General features: G+C 41.9%; 1 protein-coding gene across 1 annotated transcript; it reads left to right on the top strand.

Annotated features, from left to right (window-relative positions):
* The first annotated feature begins 301 nt into the window (after window positions 1–301).
* Window positions 302–26,108, top strand: rcl1 (RNA terminal phosphate cyclase-like 1). The gene is made up of 9 exons (XM_056291229.1): window positions 302–504; window positions 835–906; window positions 1,509–1,684; window positions 9,855–9,929; window positions 10,147–10,271; window positions 12,199–12,324; window positions 12,549–12,705; window positions 24,109–24,212; window positions 25,952–26,108. The coding sequence occupies exons 1-9, from the start codon at window positions 375–377 to the stop codon at window positions 26,103–26,105; spliced, it is 1,119 nt and encodes a 372-aa protein (XP_056147204.1). The 5' UTR covers window positions 302–374; the 3' UTR covers window positions 26,106–26,108.
* The last annotated feature ends 334 nt before the right edge of the window (window positions 26,109–26,442 follow it).

Here is a 26,442-nt window from a genome sequence, read left to right as displayed (position 1 = left end):
GCCTCGGGAACGCATCGTCACATGCAAAATTCATTGGTTTCGCAAACACGCGGAGTCATTTCTCCGCAGTGAAAGCCGGTCCAATTGGATCGAAAGGTTGCCAAAACTGAAGGACTCAAGGACAACCGTGCAAAGCTGTTAAAAAAAAGTCGTCGTTCCTGTCAAATGTGGAGAAGCGACACAGTACGGCCGCCCAACTACCCAAATTCCGTAAACGGTGATCTGGCGCCATCGCGTGTACAGTTGAGGAAGTGCACCGGGAAGTGAATCTATTTGACCCTCACGCCGTGCCGTCATTTCGGGTGTCCGCCTATCAGTCTCCCAGCCAAACACACGTGGATTTCCACGAACACAAATCAGAAACAAACAACACCATGGCTTATCAGGGACTCGAATACGACGGATGCAATTTCTTCAGACAGAGACTAGTGTTGTCTACCCTAAGTGGGAAAAGGGTTAAGATAAAAAATATTAGATCCAAAGACGACAACCCGGGGCTTCGCGGTAAGCACCAAAACATCGTCACATGTGGCGGCGCAGTCTCAGCTGGTTAGCATTAGAGCTAATGCTAGCTGTTACGCAGTTAGTCGCGCGTTTACGCCTAGTCCTTTAGATGCGGGATAACCATTCAAAACTATCCCCTTTGTTATGTATTGGCTGTAATGTGCTTTGAATCTGTGCCTCCGACGGTCAACGGCGTTAAATGGCTCTGCTACGCGAGGCTGGGCGCGCGCGCGTGTGCGCACCCCAAAAGTTGAGTTTTAAAACGACATCAGCCTACGTCACGGAGCAGCATGAATTAACGTTGCAAACTGTATTTTCTGTTTTCTGCAGATTTTGAAGCCAGCTTCATCAGGCTCTTGGACAAAGTGACGAATGGCACCAGAATAGAGATTAACCAAACAGGTGATTTTTTTTAATGCATCTTGGTTCGTTAACACATAAGTTTGTGTTATCGCAAGACTTGTTAAGTTTTTAGTCGTTTTGCTTTTCGGCAGTCAGATAAAGATCATTGCGGGTTAAGTTATTAGGCCACGCATGCTGGCTGGGTGAAATACAGTTTATAGACTGCCAGTCACTCCTTACAAGGAGCCCCCTTGGTTTTTATGAATGAAACCCATGTGGTCGTATGGTAGGATTTCACATAGCAATAATGTTGTTTTTATTTTCTGTTTTGTAGTTTTCAGAATATTATAAAATCATTGTAACTTAGGTCTTATTGGTGTTGCTGTATGAGGAGGGGTATGGTACAGACACATCTAAGACTAGAACTTAAGCCTCCCCAATGCATAATACTTGGGGAAAAGCTCATGCAGACCTGGACTAAATCCCACGAGTTTAAGACAAGAAGAAGCATTTTGATGGTTTTGGCATAGTTTGATTTATAACTACTATTTTGTTGAATTGGTTTATATTTTTATATTAGGTTTTATAACACGTTTATATAAACTCGAATGTACTACAGAGAATGCAATTCAATTACTATTTTTATTTTCTGTCTCCATAAGGCACTTCTTTATTTTACCAGCCTGGCTTGTTGTATGGAGGTGTTGTAGACCATGACTGTAACCCACAACGTTCCATTGGATATTATCTGGAGGCCTTGCTGTTGCTGGCACCATTTATGAAAAGTCCCTTGAAGGCGACACTGAAGGGAGTGACCAATGACCCTACGGATCCCTCGGTGAGAACATAAATTCTCCCTCATGCATGTCAACATGGTAAAGAAACTACTAGTGTAGACAACTTGAAGAAGTACAACTGCATTTCAAAATATGTTAATGTGTACTTTCATACTCTGAAATGACCAGTTATGGGAGGGGAGGTGGGGGCTTTGGCTTGTATAGACTTTTGTTAATGATATCATGAATGCTAGGTTGGAACAAGTGAGGTTTGGATACAGTGTTTCCCCAACTGTAGCCATAAGTGGGCAGCCCATCCACATGACATGAGTAATGGGCCATCAATATTACCCTCCCACCCACCCCCCCACTAATGATTTAACTACACATAGGCATACCTTGAAATTATATTGCACGTCCAGTGACTGTACTCTCAATCTGAAAATGTGTCCTGGCTTATGAAAGTACATCACACATTGGGTCCCATATCTTTGGCTGTGTTCTACACAGTAGCGGAGCGGATGAATGGGGGATGGGGGTTTTAGAGTATGCTGATTTCAAAAATAGCGGGAACCACGACGTCACTCCAACGGTTGGCGCCAAAAATTAAAAATTCTAGATGGCCACCATAAAACACGTTTTTGCCAATAAATCAGCCATAAATACTGCGATTGGGTAAGATAATGTGATTGCGATTGGGTAAGAGAACATGACTGCTGGGTAAGAGAGCTGGGTAAGAGAACATGACTGCTCTCTTACCCAGCTGGAAGATGAGCTGGAGTCCTTTAAGAAACGTGAATGACCTCCACCAGCGAATGACCTCTAAGGGGCTGGAGCTTGAAAGATGCCTGGATGAGATGGATAGCACCAAAGGTGATTTAGAGAGCTGTAAGGGTGAGTTGGTTAGTTGGAGATTGGACTTGGAGAAAGGGCAAATTGAGTTGGAAAGCTGCAAGAGTGAACTTATGACCTCCAGACAGAAGGAGCGAATGTCCTCTAATGAGATCATGCAACTCATGGACACAGTAGAAGACCTGCAGAAACGTTGTCACCAGGGTAGCATGTCTGAGATGGACACACTCCAAAGGATAGAGAGGGAATCTACCCAGAAGCTTGAGGTTCTTAGGGCAGAGTTAGATGAGATGTATGGTCAGCAAATTGTGCAGATGAAGCAGGAGCTTAATTTTCAACATGCAGCACAAGTAGAACGGTTGATGGAGCAACATCGTGCTGAACTTGAGGCTGAGCAGTCAGCAGACATGGCGGTTACTCACAGTCCAAAGCAGGTCATACCAGACAGACTTTATCCAAGGTCACAATGTCACACCACACGTTCTGGAAGGCAGATCAACCTACCTGCTAGGTACAAGGACTGAATATGCAAACAAGTTTAGAGGTTGAAAAAAAAGTATGTTTGAGAAAGCACTAGAGAAAACACACAAAATCTAAGTATAGGCATTTTATCACGGTAAGTTCTGTTTATACTGCTTATTGATAGTCGAAAAAGTATTTAATGGTGGCCATTTTGATTTTTTTTTAACATTTTTGGCAAGAAGATGTACCTTAACTGATTCAACATGTGTTTTATTGTATTTGTTAACCCCAAAAACCTAGGTATAGTCTTTTTAATCGTAGCAATCACAGTGTTTATGGCTGATTTATTGGCAAAAATGTGTTTTATGGTGGCCATTTTGAACCGGGCGTTGGCGTGATGTTGTGGTTCCTGCTATTTTTGAAATCAGCATGCTCTAAAACCCCCATTTACCCATTGTCATGCTTTTATCCAGATGTGCACACCTCAGTCACTTATCCGCCCTGCTACAGAGCTGTGTGCCACCCAGATCATTCAAAATGCATTTCTGTGACTTATCTGTAACATATGATTGAGTAAGTAAAGTTTATTTATATAGGACCTTTCACAGACAGTCACAAAGCCGTTTTAAACTACACAATTGTGTATCACAATACCACAAAATCTAAATGTCATCCCGACACAATACCATTGAAAGATGATAAATGATCATATTGAACTGTTTCCCAGCCCTAAGTCAAGTTTATTTGTATAGACCAAAATCACAAGGTAGTCCCAAAGGGCTTTACAATCAGTACAATACACGACATACGATATAGCTGCCCACTGTTGTGCTAGTAGGGTCCGCCGAACTGCTGTGGTCTTGTTTATCATTAATTTAAGCAAGATTTTACAACATAACACACACTGTTACTGTTGGTATGCTAGATAAACATGACTATGTGATACACTTAGATTCAGCCTTCTAAGTCATTTCTATAAATGTGATTTTGACTAGTTGAATATGATTGAAGATGACTTTGGGTCTTTACTGACCTGTCCATACTGCTCCCCCTTTCATCATCTGGTGGTGATATCCATTTTCATGGTTCATACAGTCATTAAAAACCTGGAAATGTCAGTAAATTTGAAAATACAATTTCCAGGCCATTGAAAAAGTTACAAAAAAAAATTGGAAAGGTTTTGGAAAAGTCATGGAAATCACAGAGAGGCATGAACTCTGGTAAAGATTTATCGACCAGTCTAAAGTGGCAATCTTGAAGATTTCCGTTGCCCATTAGATCATAGGTTCCCAAACTTTTCAGCCCCCAGCCCCCAAAATAACGGTGCCGAGACTCGCGACGCCCACTATCCTTGGAGGTGGTTGAAGCATACAAACGTTTGTGCACGCACGCACTAATAGGCCAAGTCTATTTAAACACAGGTATAATGACAACACAAAAGCACACAATAGCAGGGTGTCCGGGTAGCATAGCGTTCTATTCTGTTGCCTGTCAACACTGGGATCGCCAGTTCGAATCCCCATGTTACCTCCGGCTTGATCGGGTGTCCCCACACACAATTGGCCGTGTCTGCTGGTGGGAAGCTGGATGTGGGTATGTGTCCTGGTCACTGCACTAGCACCTCCTCTGGTCGGTCGGGGTGCCTGTTCGGGGAGAAGGGGGACCTGGGGGGGGGGGGTAGCGTGATCCTCCCATGCGGTACCTCTCCCTGGCGAAACTCCTCACTGTCAGGTGAAAAGAAGCAGCTGGCGAGTCCACATGTATCGGAGGAGGCATCTGGTAGTCTACAGCCCTCCCCGGATCGGCAGATGGGGTGGAGCAGTAACCGGGACAGCTCGGAAGAGTGGGGTAATTGGCCAAGTAAATTTGAAGAAAAAGGGGGGACCCCCCCAAAAAAGAACACAATAGCCTAACAACCATAATATTAATTTAATTAGTTAACGTTAAACTTACCTGATGAGATGGGTGGACACTATGCTTGGAGCAAAATAAGTCTAGTCTGGGTTTGATTTTGGAGACGGCCACTCTGAGATCATCCTCCATGTTCAGTCACAATCTGTACTTATTTTTAATGCATATCTGTGCTGAGAAAGTCCTTTCATATAAGTAGGTAGATCAGTACGTCCACTGCAGCATTGGATAGCTGTGGATATTCCCTCTCAACTGAAGTTCAGAACTCAGCCAGCGTCTTGGAATGAAACGTTATCTTTGAGGTTCGATCGCTTGTCAGTTTAACCAGTGTGGCCTCCAGGTCAGATGATGTTATGACGTTATGATGTCATACATTTAAGTGATTGGAGAAAAATATATCCCATATGCCATGAGTATAGCAGTCTACACTGATACACAGCATCCAATTAAAATTAAGACATGTAAAACAAATATCAAAGAAAGTTGAATCAGTTCATGTGGACACGTTTATTGAGAGAAACATTTAATCACTCATCAAAGTGACCTCTTTAGTCTAAACTGACTGCAGGTATCCCCACCCTTATAAACAATACAGTTGCATAACAACCGACATCAACGACCAGTTTCATATGCAAATATGGGTGTGACCTTTAACTAGAGTTTCAGTGGCCATGGGTACGATTCATAGAGGATTTGGGAATGTTTGCGGTCAAGGCATTGTAAGGTGGTGATAGATGTACATTGTTGTACATTGTGTCCAGATGAACTGATTCAACTTTCTTTGATGTTCTTACCTGGATTATTGAGCATGCATAAAAATACAATACAAATAATACAAGTGGTCTTAATCATAGGGAAGCAGTGTCAGATGATCAAAATAAGATAAGAGGTAGGGGTGCCCCGGTGGCTCACATGGTAGAGCGTGTACCACATAAGGCTTAGTCCTTACCGCAGCGGCCTGGGCCCCTTGCTGCATGTCATCCCCTCTCCTGCCTTTCCTAACTCTCTCTCTCTGCTATCACTAGCCAATAAAGGCGGCCAATCTTTGAAAAAAAATAAATAAGAGGGGCTGCCAGGTAGAGTAGCATTTCTGAGCTGACCTGGATAAGGCAAATTGAATTGTATCAAGTTTAAGGAACATCATCGTGTTCTCTATCAGGGATGATGATGAAGGGGGTGCCGGGGACTTCCTGTATCCTTCTGCGAGCAAGAAGAGAAATAAAAGCAATAACATTTAGCTGCATCGATGTGAAGTTTTCAACTAAGTCTGGCACTCCAAAAATACCTATCCCTAAACCAGGTAGGACCTCAATTCCACTTCAGAAATTATTTAAAAAAAGGATGACCCGAAACTTGTCAATTTAGGGTATAACCAGAACATGTGTCTTTGGTCAGCTAGGGATTGTGCACAGTAGTCACATTTGTCATCTACTTCAGGGTAAAATTTTGAAAGTTTAAATTTAGAGAGATAAATTCAATATATAACCTTAAAATGGATTAAACTCAGACGGGAACAGAAGGAAGAGGAGTTAACACGTGCAACAGCCCTCTCCAACCAGTCGTCATCAAGCTCTGTACCCAACTCTTTCTCCCAGGTGCACTTATTGCTAAGATTATGGTCTTTGAAATATATAACTTGGTTACAGCTCCATGAGATAAATCCTCTAGGCATGACAGGAGTTTCAAGGAGTGTGTCCATGCCAGATTTGGGTGGTTATATTGGAAATTGTGGGTTATGGGTTTTTAAGAATTGGCGTATTTGAAAATATAAAAAAAAAGGTTTTAGCCCAGCAGGTTAGATTTAGCAGATAGGGTCTCAAAACTAGCAAAGGTACCATCAATATGAAGGCCATTAAAATATTTTAGTCCACTTCTGGTCCACTGCCCAAAAATAGCATCCAGCTTTGCAAGGAGGAATAAATGATTATTACAAATGGACCCAAGAGGGAGAAATTCGAAATTTAAAATGCTGTCCAATTGTTTATTTTTTGTTTATTCAGAAGAGTGTCCAAATTTTAAGCGTGGATATGACAATGGGGCTAGAGGTATGTCGGGGGGGGGGGGGGGGTTGAAGGTAAGGAGGCGCAAACAAAAGCCTCAAACTGAGTAGAATCAGCCTCCATACAGCACCAGTCCATGTCTGGATGATATAGCCAAAAAAGGATGTTTTGGATGTTTGCTGCCCAGTAATAAAACAATGTTTGGATGCGATAAGCCCCCTTTTGACCTATTTCTCTGAAGCAGAGATTTGTTTATACGTGGAATGCAGCTCCTCCATATAAAGGTTGAGATCAAGCTGTCAACTGAGAGGAAAACAGATTTGGGCAAAAAAAGAGGCAAACACATAAAAAAGATAAAGAAGTCAGGGCAAAACATTCATTTTCACACATTGAACTCTTGCCAGTTAAAGATTAAGGAATAAACATCCTTCTCTGAAGGTCCGATCTCACTCTTTGCACCAGGGTTGTAAAATTCTCTTGATGTAGAGATTTAATGGAACGAGTGGTTTTTATACCCAGGTATGTAAAGCTAGTTTTAGAAAAATAAAAAGGAAGTTCGCCTTGGTTGATCATTAATGCCGAATTGTTAAGCGGAAAACAGTCGCTCTTTGTGAAATTTAATTTATATCCAGAGAAGCGCCAAAGTTTGTCAATACATCTAATATTTCTGGTACATAGGTAACACGGCCAGTGACATATAATAATATGTCATCTGCATATAAGGACAAACGATGGTCAATACCCCAACGACAAATGCCCTTAATCAATGAGAATACTTTTAGAAATATGGACAGGGGTTCAATGGCTGTAGTGAATAAAAGAGGTGATGGGGGCAGCCCTGACGAGGTAGCTATGTGCACATGTCACAATATTTCCTTTGGCACGACAAAGGACCTCAACTGATGCTGTCCCTAATCTATCGTAATCACCTCAGGGGTAGCATGGGGACAAAGAAAATCAGCAGGCTGATGATATTTTTTATTTGCATAGTATTATTTGAAATTTAAATACAATTTTTACCTTTCGTAGCAATTATGGTTAGCTATTATTAAATCGTTTTTAAATTGTATTTCATACATTCTGAAAAATGTCTCGCGACCCCCCCATTGGTGTCGGGACCCCAGGCATTAGATTACTATCTTTTGCTAGTTGGCTATCCTTGATGCGTATCTCTGGCTGGTCCGCCAGAGAGGGCGTTCTGCCTCATCCTCCCTTGTGGACCAGTCACTGCTCCTTATCTAAATAAATGTCCATCACTATCTTGTGTTTATATGTGATTTTGTTGGACTAAGTTGAACTTCTCTCTGCTTGGGCTATGATAGAGGAATTTCAACCTATCCTCTGTGGTCGAACAATCACTGCTGACTGAAGTAAAACGCCTTACTTCCTATGCACAGCTTTTTTAAAAATGCAAACACTTTCAGAAGCAAAAGCTTTCATGAATTAAAAATGAGCTAAATCATTATTGTGTTATTATAGTCAGTGATCGATGGTAATGAAACAGCATTCGTCTCTAAGAAAACGTTTGAGATTACCAGTTTATAAAACATAGTAGCAGTGGGATAAACCGTTATGGCGGGGCTTTAACATTTCCATTGTGTGTGCATGTAACAGTTTATCACAGTATGTTTACATTTACCTCCGCTGACTAGCTTTCTTATCAGTCAGCTTGCTATATTGTTATCGATGTACCTGGCGAGTGCAGTTTCAACAATCAGTAGCTTCAAATGGAGAAGTAGAAAATCTAGCTTTCAAAAGTTGTTGAGAGAAGGGTGTCGGGGTAGCATAGCGGTCTATTCCGTTGCCTACGAACACGGGGAACTCCAGTTCGAATCCCCGTGTTACCTCTGGCTTGGTCGGGTGTCACTACAGGCACAATTAGCTGTGTCTGCGCGTGGGTAGCTGGATGTGTCCTGGTCGCTGCACTAGTGCCTCCTCTGGTCGGTCGGGGCGCCTGTTCGAAGGGGAGGGAAATGGGGGAATAACGTGATCCTGCCACATGCTACGTCCCCCTGGTGAAACTCCTCACTGTCAGGTGAAAAAAAGAAGCGGTTGGCGATTCCACATGTATTGGAGGAGACATGTGGTAGTCTACAGCCCCCCCCCCCCCGGCTCAGCGGAGGGGGTGGAGCAGCGACCGGGATGGCTCGGAAGAATGGGGTAATTGGCTAAGTACAATTGAGGAGAAAGGGGGAGGGGGGGAAGTTGTTGGGAGTAGAATGGCTCATACAGTATTTGAAATAAAGTCTCTGTTTATCATTATAAAACAGACCTGTTCAGTGGCAGATCTATATATGATATGTAATGTTATGAAAATTAAGCTAAATCGGTACTGAGAAATAGCAAAAAAGTCATAGAAAAAGCCACTGGCGATAGTCTATGAATCATAATTTGTGTCATGCAAGGTCAAACTCCAACACCCACTATTAGAAAATTTCCAGGGGAAACTCTGGCATAGCTTATTCACCATCTTACACATGAGATTTATACTTCATTGTTTATATTTCATTGGGAGTGACGAAGAAGGACAGGATTAGGAACGAGTATATTAGAGAGGACAGCTCAGGCTGGACGGTTTGGAGACAAAGCAAGAGAGGCAAGACTGAGATGGTTTGGACATGTGTGCAGGAGAGGTGCTGGGTATATTGGGAGAAGGATGCTGAATATGGAGCTGCCAGGCAAGAGGAAAAGAGGAAGGCCAAAGAGGAGGTTTATGGATGTGGTGAGGGAGGACATGCAGGTGACTGGTGTGACAGAGGAAGATGCAGAGGACAGGAAGAGATGGAAATGGATGATCCGCTGTGGCGACCCCTAACAGGAGCAGCCGAAAGTAGTATTAATAGTAGTGGTAGTAGTAGTAGTAGTAGACACATGAGATTTATACATACATATTCAGTTGACCAAACCAGTCACTTTTTTTTTCATCTAACTTTTCCTCATTTTTCTAAATCCGTGTTACTCAACCAGGAGCAGCACTTGTTACATATCTTGATTTTTTTCTTTTCAGGTTGACTTGCTAAAGTCTGCAGCCCTCCCTGTGATGAAAAAATTTGGCATTGAAGGGGAGGGTATGGATCTTAAGGTGAGGAATGTTTTGCAAACAAGTAGCTTATTCAGAAGCAGAATGCAAACTTTTATAAAATGCTACAAATAAGGTTTTTAAACTTTTAATTTTCTTTTTAAAAAAAGCTTAATTTTGCTACTAACAGTGGCATGTTGTATTTCTACGACCGCCGTCTAAGTCACTCCCGAACTTATGTACTTTTTTCTCTCTTTCTATCCATTGCTGCTGCTCCCAGGTGGTGAAGAGAGGGATGGCCCCTGATGGAGGAGGAGAAGTAGTCTTTACCTGTCCTGTTCGTAGGACCATCCGGCCAGTCCAGCTTACTGATGCAGGCAAGATAAAGCGGATCAGAGGAGTAGCGTATCCTTGTCAAGCTTTTCATCAATTATAATATTCATCCTCCAATACTGTATACAGCACTGAAGTGAATAAGTTCAAATCCAACGCTGGGCTTCATTGTTAAATTTCTACTCTCTTTTATAATAATAATAAAAATAATAATAATGGATGACATTTATATTGCGCTTTATCTAGACACCCAAAGCGCTTCTCAACTCACCTCAACCACCACCAATATGTAGCACCCATCTGTGTGATCCACGGCAGCCATTTTGCACCAGACTTGAATTTGCGGTCCATTAGCTTTGTAAATAGTAAGTTATAGCACTAATGAATCATTTTTTGTGCCTTTTTAGACCTAAGTGAAATGACATTGTTAAATGGGAAAAATAGATTAGCTGTTGCTCCTTCAAGAAGTTAAGTATTGTATTATGCAACTAAATTTAGCTGTCTCTCTTACCTATGCTCAAACAGAAATCCCCTCTAATACGTTTGAATATTTACCCTTGACTTAATATGAGTTTGGGATTTTTACTGTGCTCAACTGGGAACTAATTTTTTAATGTTGGATGATGATAAGATACACCACAGAATGAGATGGCAGTTAAAATATATACACTACCGTTCAAAAGTTTGGGATCACCCAAACAATTTTGTGTTTTCCATGAAAAGTCACACTTATTCACCACCATATGTTGTGAAATGAATAGAAAATAGAGTCAAGACATTGACAAGGTTAGAAATAATGATTTGTATTTGAAATAAGATTTTTTTTACATCAAACTTTGCTTTCGTCAAAGAATCCTCCATTTGCAGCAATTACAGCATTGCAGACCTTTGGCATTCTAGCTGTTAATTTGTTGAGGTAATCTGGAGAAATTGCACCCCACACTTCCAGAAGCAGCTCCCACAAGTTGGATTGGTTGGATGGGCACTTCTTTGAGCAGATTGAGTTTCTGGAGCATCACATTTGTGGGGTCAATTAAACGCTCAAAATGGCCAGAAAAAGAGAACTTTCATCTGAAACTCGACAGTCTATTCTTGTTCTTAGAAATGAAGGCTATTCCATGCGAGAAATTGCTAAGAAATTGAAGATTTCCTACACCGGTGTGTACTACTCCCTTCAGAGGACAGCACAAACAGGCTCTAACCAGAGTAGAAAAAGAAGTGGGAGGCCGCGTTGCACAACTGAGCAAGAAGATAAGTACATTAGAGTCTCTAGTTTGAGAAACAGACGCCTCACAGGTCCCCAACTGGCATCTTCATTAAATAGTACCTGTTAGAGCCTGTTTGTGCTGTCCTCTGAAGGGAGTAGTACACACCGGTGTAGGAAATCTTCAATTTCTTAGCAATTTCTCGCATGGAATAGCCTTCATTTCTAAGAACAAGAATAGACTGTCGAGTTTCAGATGAAAGTTCTCTTTTTCTGGCCATTTTGAGCGTTTAATTGACCCCACAAATGTGATGCTCCAGAAACTCAATCTGCTCAAAGAAGTGCCCATCCAACCAATCCAACTTGTGGGAGCTGCTTCTGGAAGCGTGGGGTGCAATTTCTCCAGATTACCTCAACAAATTAACAGCTAGAATGCCAAAGGTCTGCAATGCTGTAATTGCTGCAAATGGAGGATTCTTTGACGAAAGCAAAGTTTGATGCAAAAAAAATCTTATTTCAAATACAAATCATTATTTCTAACCTTGTCAATGTCTTGACTCTATTTTCTATTCATTTCACAACATATGGTGGTGAATAAGTGTGACTTTTCATGGAAAACACGAAATTGTTTGGGTGATCCCAAACTTTTGAACGGTAGTGTATATGTATATAAAAGGTGGATATCTCTATCTAATATACAGACCAACCAGCAGACAGATTACTCTGCAGGTTTTCTTAATTTACATGCAACTATGCTTTTATGATCTGTCAAGCTTCTTGACCTTTAAAACCCAGATACTCGGTGCGAGTTTCCCCCCAGATGGCCAGCCGGATTGTGGAATCAGCCAGAAGCATCCTCAACAATTTCATTCCAGATATCTACATTTACACTGATCACATGAAAGGGACCAGCTCCGGAAAGTGAGCACTGTCATACTGTCATATATAATCAAAATTAACCACTTTCTTCAGTACTCAAAACTATTTGACCTTTCCTACAGTCAAAAATACTGTCAAATGCCTTTGACCTTTTTAAACGCTCAGGCTGCTCTCTGTCAGCATAACTATTAGATAATAGATAAAGTATTTAAGTGACGATTGAATCATTTACGTGCTACTAGAAAAATTCCCTGTCTTAACCCCAGGTCTCCAGGCTTCGGTCTGACATTAGTAGCAGAGACACTGCAGGGGTGCTTCCTCAGCGCTGAGATGTCGTCCACACCCAAGGGACAGGGGGACCCCGTGCTGCCGGAGGACTTAGGCAGAAACTGTGCCAAGCTGCTTTTGGAGGAGATATACAGGGTTGGTACCATAAAGATGCAAATAACAAGCATTATAAGCTATGACCGACCTGCAACGCTGAGAGCAATAATTGACATGTTGTTTGAAATGCTTCATTAGACACTCCTTTGGTGATTCACAGACCTCCAAAACAAGTAATTTGCGGTAGCAGAAACCCCAAAAAACTGCTGTGTTGTGGTCGCTGGGCCCACTGTTGATGCTCCAAAATTGGGTCAAGTGCAGAGTACAGGTTTCCAATGCATACTTGAAAATCTGGAAAATTATAAAATTGATCTCATATCCTGTAAATCTTATTAGGGTGATCTTATTAGGGTCAGAATTATATTTTTACCTGCGGTAATGGCATATTCTTAGAGGAATGTTTGGCCAAGATTGCATATTTTCAGCCATATTTTTAGCAGTTGAGGTTGTACTTTAGTGCTTGAAATTTGGGGGGTATGTTCAGTGACCAGCTAAAAGTTACACCATCCATTTAGAGACAGTTGAGGCTTCCAATCATAGTTAATAATGAATAATATGACCTTCTGTGAGCAACAATTGTCATGTATATACCAAAGCAAAGGTCCTGGAAAATATTCCTTAAAAAATGTGGGAACCCTGGGAGTAGGCGTATAAAGGAAGTTTGACAGATCAAATAACACATTTGGTGCGTGTTTGGCAATTTGAAACAATTGGTGCACCTCAAAACGTGTGCATCAGACACGTCCAATGGGTTTTTGCTTTGAGACCGGTCTTGTATTATGTTTTTTCTCTCAGTGTTTTCTGTCTGCGACCAAGAGAAGTAATACATTACTTGTTATTCGTCACTTACCTCAAAATAATGTGAGTTGCTTCTCCCTTATATAAGTAACTTATAACAATACTCAATATATAGATTGTCAATTACATGTCCAAAAATTGGTGACATTCTCTTTTATCTTCAGAAAGTACAGTACTAAGGCGTCTGTCCGGGTAGCATGGCGGTCTATTCCGTTGCCTACCAACACGGGGATCACCGGTTTGAATCCCCGTGTTACCTCCAGCTTGGTTGGGTGTCCCTATAGACACAGTTGGCCGTGTCTGTGGGTGGGAAGCCGGATGTGCATGTGTCCTGGTCGCTGCACTAGCGTCTCCTCTGGACGGTCGGGGCACCTGTTTGGGGGGGAGGGTGAACTGGGGGGGGGGGGGATAGCGTGATCCTCCCACGTGCTACGTCGCCCTGGCGAAACTCTTCACTGACCAAATGTATTGGAGGTGGCATGTGGTAGTCTGCAGCCCTCCCCAGATTGGCAGAGGGGGTGCCGCAGCAACCAGGACGGTTCGGAAGAGAGGGGTAATTGGCTGGATACAATTGGGGAGAAAAGGGGGGGGGCATTCTGACATGGTTAGATGTAGGAGGCAGAGAAATAGACCTGTTGTAGCTGCTTTTCTCAGACTACAAACAAGATGTAGCAGCTATTGTGGCTCGTGTACTACCAGCTCACCAGTAGATAGTCTGCACCCTCATAGAAAAGGTGATCCGGACCCAGAGCTAATGCAAGCAGTCTTAACTTCATCAGACTACATTATCACACTGGTCTGCAGTTACACTGATATCTATGTCTCTCAGACAGGAGCATGACTACATCGGCATCACATTTCAATATTTTTCTTGTGCCAGCAGGCATGACCTGACCGATAAATGTCAACAGCGGTATAAGGAGACTGTGGAATGTCTCCGACCATTGCAAATATCAGCTAGTATTATGTAACCTGACTCCATGTCTGGATGGATAAAGTCATGTTTTATTGATGGAGAAATGTTACAGGCTGCTGCTTTAAAACTCCTATGGACAAATGTCCGTTGTAATCCAACATATTACTCCATGTTTCACTACCCAGCTGTGGCTAAAAGGTTGGTGATTGTTTAGGGTGGTGGCTTCATGTGCAGGAAAATGTACCTTGTTTTCTGAAGTCACTATCAAGAGGTATGTCTCTGAAGGTCAGTTTCCAAAATGTAATACAGTAGCAGACTATTGCAGAGGCTTCCGTCATCCCCTTAAAAAAAAGAAGAAGAAGAAAATTTGAGGAAATCCTGTTACAAATGGACACACACACTCTAAGTCAGCTAAAGCCAGTTGGTGTTTGGCTGGATCATGGCATGTAAACAGCCACAGACCTGATGCCCTTGGTCATTGCCAGGGAATGCGGGTAAACAACAACTCCGGTCTGGAATCTGAGAGAAAACTGTCTCGGGGCAGGGCAGAGGAGTTACGAAGAATAGAAAGGGCCTTTCCAATCCGGCCAACCCTCTTTTGTGGTCTTTTAGAATCTCTCCTCTCAAAACGGCTTGTATGGGATGAGGGGCAACACACTCATGAAAAGCAGGGGTGGAATAATTGTATGTCTTGATGTTTACCATCCTTGAGAAAACGTTCGAGTTGTAGTTGTGACAACTGTTCCAGCTGTATTGAGTTTGATGTACTGTTGAGAAATAAGACTTTCTCCATGTTGGAGGACACAGCCCTTTGTCTTTCACATTTTGATTTATAGGCAGAAAAGCAGTGTTAGATGATAATATTGCTGACAAAAGCAGAGCCAGAGAATAATGCAATGGGCTTTCTCTGCCTTCTTTTGTCTGTCAAACAAAACACTTTCTTCCCCTTATTCTGTGTGTGTGTGTGTGTGTGTGTGTGTGTGTGTGTGTGTGTGTGTGTGTGTGTGTGTGTGTGTGTGTGTGTGTGTGTGTGTGTCGGGGGGGGGGGCACACACTGCTGCTGCAACCCTATTGTATCTGTTAGGATTATTCTTCTACTTCTTCTTCTGCCCTAAAAGTATCTGGGTCTCGGGAAACTGTGACAGCTACGCTTCCCAAACTTGGCAGATAGGCTGGAAATCTCACTCATAACTCAGACAATAAAAAAATATACAGATTGACCAGATAGTGGTTATAACATAGGGTTATAACAACAAACTTTGTGTTTTGGCCTACAGCTTTTGAAGCATAAATCAACAAACAAAATTATTTTTTTCCTGGATTCTGTTGGTCCAGATGAAGCTAGCCATATAAGCCGCACCCACTTGTGTCAAGAGATTTTCTTCCCTTTTTAATTTCTCTGAAACCTTTAAAATCTCTCTTCTTAGATGGTGCTGTTGATACGCTTGAAATTTGGTACACGGTATCTTCTGATCAAGATGTTTTAAGAGTTATGTAAAGAAAATTACTATGTTAAACGATGTGGCCGCAATAACCCAATAAAATGTGCGATGGGCGTGGCCTCTATTGATATAATGAGCTATAACTCCTGATTGCAATGTCCAATCATCACCAAGCTTTTCTATAAATTTATTTCTTATCCCTATTTTAGTTCAAACACCCACCCTCGTACAGCATGCGTTCGCCAACTGCATCTCTACGGCCGGCAGTCTCGAAGGAGACGCTTCCCCACTTTCGTGACAAGGCGAATCCAGGCCGAACCACTGCTTTTTCCGACACACACAGAGACGCATTCATGTGACGAACACAAGCCAACTCCGCCTCCCACCCGAAGACAGCGTTGCCAGTGATTGCTGCTTCATCGAGTCTGGCCATAGTCGGATCTGACAAGCCCGGGGCACGAACCCCGGTCCTCAGTGGGCAACTACCTCGACACAAAGCCGATGCTTAGACTGCTACACCACCACGGACCGCAATCATCACCAATCTTGAGAGCCCTCACGTACATGCCATTAGGCTCAAGCCTACCCAGTTTCATGTAAATCCATCCATAGGTGGCGCTATAGCAAGCAAATAGTCATAACTCCTAAACCAATTGCTGACTAACTTAAAATGTTGCATGCTCCATGATGGTCAATGGGCTCAGTCGGTGTGCGTAAAATTTAATTATAAGTGATTAAAGTGGGCCTGGTTTATTATGACAAATTTAAATTTCTAGACATTTCACATGCTAAACTTCAAAATATGAAAAAAAAAAAATCACCCGTACATCCTACAGAGTTGAAATGTTTTCAGCACATCCACTGACGTGTGACAAAAGTTTGCATCACTGCAACCTATGGTCAACTCAGAAGTCCGTCACTCTATATTTTCCAAAATATTTAAAATCATCCATCCATCCATTATCCAAGCCACTTATCCCAACCAGGGTCGCGGGATGCTGGAGCCTACCCCAGCAGTCATTGGGCAGCAGGCGGGGAGACACCCTGGACAGGCTGCCGGACAAGTCTTCATTCGAATGCTACCAAAATTGACACAGAGATTGTGCAGATGCTCGATATCACGTTTCAAATGGTGCTCAGATATGTCAAACGCTGAGTCTGCAGTGACATTCAGTGTCTTACTGTCTCTAGTACTGTATGTACAACATTTTCTATTTTGCCAAATGTTCAGTCAAACTTCACCAAAGTATTTGAAAATACACCTGAAACCAGCAGAATGGTGTGAGATTTTTATTTTTTGTTTCAGAATGAGTTGTGAATTTTTAAAAATTAAACAGACAAAATTACCCTTGTCTGGCAACTGTGAAGTCATTGCCCCGAGTTTAAAGAAGGTGTGGAAAGGCATGTATTTCCAGTGGCGCAGTCAGCAAGTCACCTTCTCTGGGCATCCATCCATCCATCTAAAGGTCGTATGTTCAAATTCCAATGCATCCAATTCACACTTGCCAACCTTGTGACAATTTATGCATGTAGCATGTTTTCAGAGTCTTCTGAAGGTCATATTAATTGGAGACACCTTTTGATAGATTTTCCGCCATTCTGAATTTTGTCCAAATCTGTTTTTTCGTTACTCCTCCTACAAAGCTCAGTTGTCACCATATTTGGTACAGACCATCTCTAGACCAAGCCAGAAAAAGTAATCTTTTCAGATTTTTGATATTCCATATGGTTTCGATTACACAAGCCAATCAATTAAATCAAAGCAGCTAATTTTCAAAAATGTTGCAATAACTCAGGAACGTGTTGAGATATCAACCTGAAATTTGAGACACATGTTCAGGAGTTGTCACTAAGCTTACCTATTAAAGTACATTGTGCTTAGTGCTTGGACCCCGCCCATTGCTGCTTGATGCTATATTTAAATTTGTTAGTGTTGGCTGAAATTACCATAGGGCTTCTTAACAAAAATTGGGAAAGGCCTTACTCCAGACTAATCAGGAAGCTTGTATTTAACTACATATTTCCCATATTGTCATTACAGTTTATTTTGTTTTGCCAGCAACACTTAACTTAAATTGTATATTTAATATTGAACAGTGTAATGGCCACGGGAGGCCCGCGTTCATGTCCCGGCTGTGGCGGCGGTTCCCGGCTGCCCCCTTCTTCAGGAAGCGCGTCCCCATATCAGTTCCCTCACGCCTCTGGGCACACGTGCTTCCGACGGCCTCACGGTCTAACTATCCCACTTCTGACACCAATGTAGCGAATTCAGGGGGCATCCGGGAAGCAAACCCGGGTCTCCCACACCACGGGCGACTATGTTAACCAGTCGACTAAAGGGTCTGACCTGTTAGCCAACCGGCTAGCGAGTCTACTCATTCATAGTCGTTACACTAGCATACCATCACAATTTTGTCTTGGTGACACTGTCAAACTTTGTTGAGAAGATTTTACAGTCAGACTTAAAACTGGCCTGTGACCTTTGCAATGCCCTTGAAGCTTCAGAAAAGTTCAATATGTTTTCAGAAGCTTGTATTTATTCCTCCTGCATAATAGGTAGGCGTGTATTTCTTATATATGCTTTGCGAGGATGTTCTGTGGATGTGAGCTCCAGGTCACTGCACTCATGAATCTGTTATGTTGATCTTTCCAACAAAACCTCGACATTTGTGGTGAGAGGCACTGAGAAATCAGCAGTGAAACAAGCGATGAAGAAGTACCGAGTGTCGATTCTACAAAAGTAAGACCAGGATTGGTGATACTGTGCCCATGCAGTGTGTCTCATAAGAGTAATAACACAATGATAAGATGCACATTCGACATCTATGTCGTCGAAAACATGCAGGAAGATAAAGACTAAACAAGGTTCTGCCTCTCACCCTTCTCTCATAAGTGCCATGTGAGTCCAGTTAGCCGGGCAAGGGGGTGCTGATTAGCTCTGAAAGAGGAATATTGTTGTATGTCCGCTCTAAGTCGAGGCAGCAGGGTGGGGACTAACGTTTCTGTTCAGCAGCCATGGAGTGTGGTAGAGTCGAAACTTGATCATTTTTTGATTTTTTTTTTATCTATCACTTTAATGTAAATTGTTCAAATGGCTGTTGGAGCAGGTACATTTACCAGCCTCATCCAATGATTTAACAGCATTTTACGGATGGTTACTGGTAATGTCCTACTTAGGCAGGACGGCCGGGTAACTTTTTTGTCACTGGTGTGAATTAGAGAAAGGACAACACCAGAGAGAGATGGACGCTCGACCCCGTTGGTAAGATTGTTAATGTTTGAATCCGAGAAAGGAGAGTCAGGAGGCCAGAGTCTGACTTGGGGACGCAGGCTCCCTTCTGTGTGTATGTGTTTGTTTGTTTTATGGTTAATCAGTACATTACTAGTAATCGTAGTAAAAAAACCCAAAGCTACACTGTGAGTATGTCATTTGGAAAGGACATTTGCCGTGGACAGGGACACTCTCTCTGATATTGCACTTGAATTTCCCAGGAATCAAGTTATATTTTCAGTGATCTGATCCTACTCTAATCAACCTTTAAGATCTGCATGTACTCAACCTTGTAATGAAGTAGTGTATGTAGTAGTATCGATGGAAGAGAATTGTGTTGGGTACAGTGAATCGGTCAGTGAGGGAATCGGTTAGATTATGGCGTGCACTTTTGTTGTGTGGATTTTTGGGGACTTTTCCAGAAATCTTAGTGGCAGGTTCGTTGCTGGCAGGATCCTCTTGGGACGTCGTAACCGGTTGAAATATCTCCTCTGTGGGCAGAGCTGAAATCAGTGGGGCAGGACAGCAGGAGTTGGATCGAAGCTGTTTGATGAGGTGAGGGGAAAATACTGCTATACTATATAATAATAATACTATATCTGCATTTAAAAGAACATCTCATTTATTCTACCAGGAACACTGTTGTAAGTTTGACCTGGAGCACACAGAAAAATGGGGTCTACGATTACGTTTCAGTTCTATAGTTGGCAGCATTAATTTTTTTCTCTGCAAAGCAACAAATGAAAAATCACACTAGCTCTCTAGAAAGAGACGATTAGTCGACATACCCAGTCTAATTCGCTGGCAGAATTTCTTTTCTTTTTTTTTTTTTTGATGGTCATATTCTTTATTGAAGGTTTCTGTCGCATTTCTTCTTCATTTTAGGCTTGGTTTTCATCATTATTCATAAGGAGAATTAACTGATTCGTCAAACCATTATAAACGAAATCTTTTGGTAATTTTGTGATTTAAAACTATTGTCAAATGTGAAATTGTTGCTGGGGCTCAACTGTTTAAATGTGCTGAGGTTGTTAAGTTCATTAAAATAGCTTTGTTTCTTTTATGTTTAATTTTTGAGTTGGCAAAAAATTACTAATGAAAGTTGCCAAGTTGGTTTCAAAAAACAAAACGGTTGAAGTCGTGAAAAATTGCTGCAGTTAGATGGTGCAATTGGGCAGCGGATGTCATTTATTTAAACTTGATGAGAAGGAATGCAGTTAAAATAATCCCTGCATTGTTAACGTCAGAAGACAATGTTGACATTGTTTCATTTATATAATTATCTAATTGAATCATATTCCTGCTGACCAGCTGTCCCAATGGCTTGCTGCTTTTTAAGGGACCAAAATGGGGCCACATTCGTAATTGACAACACTAGACGTACATACACTGTCAGAAGCTGACCTTGTTTAATCCATCAGACCGTCTCACATTACTCTTAGATTAAGATTGCATCATTGTAATGAACACTTTTGTTGTCTGAATTAATGATAATGATAATTCTTTACCTAAAACGTCTCCCAAAAGGAGATCTGAAATATGTGATGGATTATTATTTGAAAGCTAGATTTGGTTTGATGTTATACTTAACCAAACAGTTCAAAGTGATAAACCTCAGTTTGATTCTTAAATATGGTATCCGTGCCCATGTAAGCAGATATTGTGATACCTCTTTATACTGTGTGAACTTTTTGCGGTTATCTTGATATTTTCCATTATTGTCCGGCACTATTGTGGGGTATATTTCGAGCTTTAATCTTCCCGATAGCGGTAGGTGCATAGTTACTATAGTTGTACCTGTGGTGTCAGTATGTGGAGAGTCACTGAACCTCTGTCCTCTTTAATATCTCAGATGGATGAAAGGCTAAAAGGGAAGGCAGGGAAAGATGCTTGATGTTGTGACAGAAGGCTGGAGAGCATGATAATGGTTCGTAGGAAGGAAGGAACATGGAGGAGGGAGGTGGGCTAGTCAGAAAAACATTAGAAAGGAGATGGCAGAAATGACATCAGTGATTGGTGTGTTTCGAGTTGTGGGAGTAGTCAGTACATATTGAACATTAGAGGTCATTGATGACAGATGCAGTGGCCAAAGGTGAGGAAATGCCACTGGGGCATCTTGTTACCAAAACCTTAATAAGCATGCTATCTGTGTACTTTTGAGAGTTCGCTTCACAGGGCAGAAGAAAATTGTGACGTCAGTGTGCACAGTCTCTACATTTTTATATTGTCAGATTAATTATTTTGACAAAAGCTTTCAGTGTATTCATTGAATGGGGAGTATTAACTTGGATTTAAAAAGAAAAACAAGCAAAATTCAGGCGTCCGGGTGGCGGGGCGGTCTATTCTGTTGCCTACCAACATGGGGATCACTGGTTCAATTCCCTGTGTTATCTCCAGCTTGGTCGGGTGTCCCTACAGACACAATTGTTTGTGTCTGTGGGTGGGAAGCCGGATGTGGGTATGTGTCCTGGTCGCACTAGCGCCTCATCTGGTTAGTTGGGGTGCCTGTTTGGGGGGGAGGGGGAACTCGAGGGAATAGCGTGATCCTCCCATGTGCTCCGTCCTCCTGGTGAAACTCCTCACTGTCAGGTGAAAAGAAGCAACTGGCGACTCCACATGTGCCTCCACATGTGCCTCCTCCTCCACCAGAGGAGGCATGTGGTAGTCTGCAGCCCACCCTGGATCGACAGAAGGGGTGGAGCAGCGATCGGGGCGGCTCGGAAGAGGATAATTTCTAGTTGTACATGGGGAAAACAACAGGTCATTTTTAGGTCGTTCTTCAAGAATTCATGTCATCCCACACAACGCAGTCAAGCCAGCACAGTAAGAGCTTCATTCTTTTATTTACAGTGCTGAATATTATTTTGAATGTATTGCTCAGAGGATTTGTAATGGAGTCAGGCAACAAAGTAGCGGTTGATACATGATTGTGGCAAATCTGCACCACGACTGGGAGTCCCCGGCAAAGACAGACACCAACAGAGATGGTCAGTGCTAATAATAAAAGAAAGTTGAATCAGTTCATCTGGATGCAACATTTATTGACAGATCTGCCATCTGTCAGTAAATGTATCCAGATGAGCTGATTCAACTTTCGTTGATTTTCTTACCTGAATTATTGAGCATGCATAAAGACATTACATTACGTTACAGTCATTTAGCCGACACTTTTATCCAAAGCGACTTAAAATAAGTGCATTTAACATAGGAAATCAGGAGAACTACGAGTCATCAGAGGTCATAAGTACATCTAAACAAGCATCTAAGAGCAAAACCAGTGCTAAGTAAATAATAAACTTGATATATATCGTACCTTTCTAAACAACGTTACAAGGTGCCTTACACAACAGGATAAAATAATGCACATAGTCAAGATAAAACAACAAAATACAATAAAAATATAGGCTATAATTCCAGATCCGCTCCACAGAACAAGGTAAAACACAGTCAGGATAAAATCACAAGAGCATAATTAAAACATACAGAATTAAAGCCGATAAAACAAGTATTACGATAAAAACAATTAAAATAAGGTGATGAAAGAAAAATGAATTAAATTAATTTAAGAATTTAAAATGTAAAAGTATAAGATATAAACAAAAAATGTTAAAAAATGGGCAACAACAGCCTGTTAATTTAAATAGAAAGTTGATTAAAATGCAAATGTTAAAACCATTAAAAGACTGAAAATAAACCCCTACTAAAATTCTGGTCAGGGAGAGAGCTGAGGCTGTGCATCCCTACCGCATTCCTCAGCTCTCTCTGTGGCTCTGGTGTGAGTCTTCGCCAGTTAGGCTAACTCAGCACCACACCCACTCGCCCAATGATATACTTGGGGGGGGGGGGTACAACCACAAGCACCAGTTAAATGACTCCTTTCAAACACACAATGCAGAGCAAAAAGTTATCACACGTAGAACGTGAACGTGATTCTGTACATGTCGTAGGCAAAGCAGCATGTTTTACTGAGAACAATTACATCATTTTGGAGGTAAATTTATCTACTTTCTTATCTGAGGTTGGGCTGATTTATTTCACAAGTTCATTGTTTGTTTGTCGTGGAGCTACCCTGTTCCCCCTGAATGACACACATACATTTAAGCACCAGAAACAGCCATGACACACACATTTGTAAATAATTATTTGTAATAGCAAGTTAACATGCTGCTGTTATATAGAGATTTTTATTTACTCAATGTATCGTGATATCAGCTGGTGGCCAGAAAAACTACAACCTAGCAGGGTTTCTAATTCTCTGATATACTCTAAAGATGCTGTTCAGTAACACATCCTCATTCTTTTGATTAAACTGCGTGTCCGATGGTGTAGACGACATCCCACAACACTAGCGCAGAGGATTTTATGGATGATGATGTAGTAGAGGTTTTCATGCAATGCATTCTGGTACATGTAGGTGCTGTGGGGAAGACTCTGAGCAGGACAGCACCAGTTTCTCTGTTAATACAGTACACAGTGAGGACTTTGTTGCTTCAGTCTAAATTACTCATCAGTACTGATTGCACATACACAAAACCATCCCTTTAATTCAAAATGGAGCATTAACACTTGACTTAAAGTGGGATCAGACGGTTCATGTTTGTGAAGTTGTAATAAAATAATTGTAATTAAATGTAATTAATTTAATGTAATTAAAAGAAAAGGTGTTTCATAATTTTGCTAACGTTGGCTCAGGACTCAAAATAGTGGTTTGTCTGGTATCTTTCTTTCTTTACAAGTCCCTATTTATCGGTTGTAGCAGTATGGTTTAGGTTGGTGAGGAAAGGGACTTTGTAGCCCGATTTCAAGTTCAGACCTAAAAGGATATGATAACCTCCAGCCAAGACCCCTCTCGCAGAACGCTGGTGTGTTTTTCAGATCGTATGTGGTTATCTGTACGGAAGATATTGATCCCCTCTCATGGGGTAATTGAGTGCCTTTGATAAAGTGACATATTTTTGTGTTGTTTTTGTCACTGATGCACATGGTCTCTCTCTCTTCTCCCTTTGCTCTTTTAGGGTGGTTGTGTCGATTCGACCAATCAGAGCCTTGCACTGCTCCTCATGATCCTGGGCCCACAAGACGTGTCCAAGGTGCTGCTCGGACCCCTCTCTCCATACACGTAAGACCATCATGAATATATACACACTCGTCCGTGTTGGTCCAACACCCTGTTCCACTGCAAGAAACGGTCCCTTATTAACCATTCTCTATGGACGGGCTACTTTCACAAATAAAAATAAAAATACAGAGTTCCCCAGATGCTGTTTATTCTTGTACAGCTCCTCTACTGGCAGTGAACAGTGTTCCAAAGTTCTCTTTCCACTGCTGGGCAGGAAGCACTGGTCAAATAAACAGGGATGGAAAAACAAACAAAAATCCCAGTCTGTGTTATTCTTCATCAACTTTAGCCACAGTTTCTCATGTTTTCTTACAATCCCGGCCTGCTGTGCTTCAGTACACGAGCATGTGTTTTGTACATTATCGGAACTGACATTTTTATTGTGACACAGCTCGCCAGTGGAGAAATCAAGCGGGGCAGCTGGCTCCCATTCTTCCATCGAAATGTATTCCATGTTTAAACAATGTTGAACAATTGTGCTTTGTTAAGCTGTTTTTGGTATTAGTGTAAATAAAGTGGAGTTGGCCTATGGACTGTGAACTGTCCATTTTCAGTTATCATGGTACCGGTGCTGTGTCCCTCTCAAGTACAGTACTATGATAACTGAAGATTGGCAGTGCCATCGCAATACACCCCTCCTCATCTGGCAAAATCAGATGTCCTTGACTGCAGTCGGGTGCCTAATGGGTGTGCATGGATGAATGTAACATGGCTCTGCAGTAAATTCATGTTAAACCCTAAGAAGTCCAGGAAACTTTGATAATTTGTTTAAACTGTTGCATTTTTGCAGTCTTGTACCTGCCCTTATCATTATGTAAGTTGTCATTACATAATGGTTTGATTTGATAGCATTATGGCTGAAGGGATTCAGGTCGTATGCATGCCGGACAGGTTAGACACGGCCTTCAATAATATGACATGGAGGGGGCGTCCAGGTAGCATAGCGGTCTAGTCGGTTGTCTACCAACACGGGGAACGCTGGTTCAATTCCCCACGTTACCTCCAGCTTGGTTGGGCATCTCTACAGACACAATTGGCTGTGTCTGCGGGAAGCCGGGTGTGGGTATGTGTCCTGGTCGCAGCACTAGCGCCTCCTCTGGTCAGTCGGGGTGCCTGTTTGGGGAGGAGGAGGCGGAACTGGGGGGAATGGCGTGATCCTCCCACGTGTTATGTCCCCCTGGCGAAACTCCACACTGTCAGGTGAAAAAAAGCGGCTGGTGACTCCACATGTATCGGAGGAGACATGTGGTAGTCTGCAGCCCTCCCTGGATTGGCAGAGGGGATGGAGCAGTGACCGGGATGGCTCGGAGAGCGGGGTGATTGGCCAGGTACAGTTGGGGAGAAAAAAAAGGGGGGGGTGGCCTTCGATGATATGACATGGATTGACAGGGCCGAATCAAGTCAAGTCAGTTTATTATCCCTAAATATTAGAACCCAAAATACACAGGTCTCTGCTGTAGGCGACACCTTTTATATATCGTTTTGTACTTTATGGGTGTGTTTCCTGCCCCCAATAGTTGTAGATGGGTCATGTTTTGTTGTACTTTAATTTTTTTGTCAGTTAACTGACAAAAGGTTCTCATAGACCAGGTTCTTATACAACAAATGGTTTTGATCTACCATCCATTAACACTGTATGATTTTAAAAAAAAATCATTGCCTCTTTTTTTCTTTGTTAGTCACTATATTTTTCTCACTGTTTATTCTTTTTCTTTTCCCTGCACATCTTGTCTCTCCAGGATTGAGTTCCTCAGACATATCCAAGATTTCTTCCAGGTCATGTTCAAGATAGAGACACAGAAGCCTTCAGAAGATGAGAGGAAGGGTGGAGACAAAGTCTTGATGACTTGTGTAGGAGTAGGTTACAGCAACATTAATAAAGCCATCAAATAAAGATTATTTTTTTACATTACCAGCATAACATTGACTCTTTTTTTGTTTCACAATGCTTTTGAATTAAAATAACTTTATTTTGTAAACAACAGAAGATATCAACCAGCTTCACGTCTGGGTTATCATCATACAAAGTATTACAGTATGCGTGAGGGTAAAATACTAGTGATTAATGAAATGTGCATTAGTTGAATGATGATGGCTATCGTCATCGCGGAGTACAAACCCCACCATTCACCCAGGTTACTGAAACATTCAGCGGCACCCTCGTATTCAAAACACAAGGCCATTTCAATTATTGAATAGGTCCCAACATCCAAAGACTCATAGAGAGGAA

Source organism: Lampris incognitus, chromosome 12 (genome assembly GCF_029633865.1).
Source record: "Lampris incognitus isolate fLamInc1 chromosome 12, fLamInc1.hap2, whole genome shotgun sequence".
NCBI lineage: Eukaryota > Metazoa > Chordata > Actinopteri > Lampriformes > Lampridae > Lampris > Lampris incognitus.
This window is presented reverse-complemented; position numbering and strand designations above follow the sequence as displayed.

Coding starts and splice junctions, on each gene's coding strand:
- rcl1 (XM_056291229.1), top strand. CDS start 375: ATGGCTTATCAGGGACTCGAATACGACGGATGCAATTTCTTCAGACAG. Junction 9,930..10,146: donor GGGAGGGTATGGATCTTAAG/GTGAGGAATGTT, acceptor TGCTGCTCCCAG/GTGGTGAAGAGAGGGATGGC. Junction 10,272..12,198: donor AAGCGGATCAGAGGAGTAGC/GTATCCTTGTCA, acceptor TTTAAAACCCAG/ATACTCGGTGCGAGTTTCCC.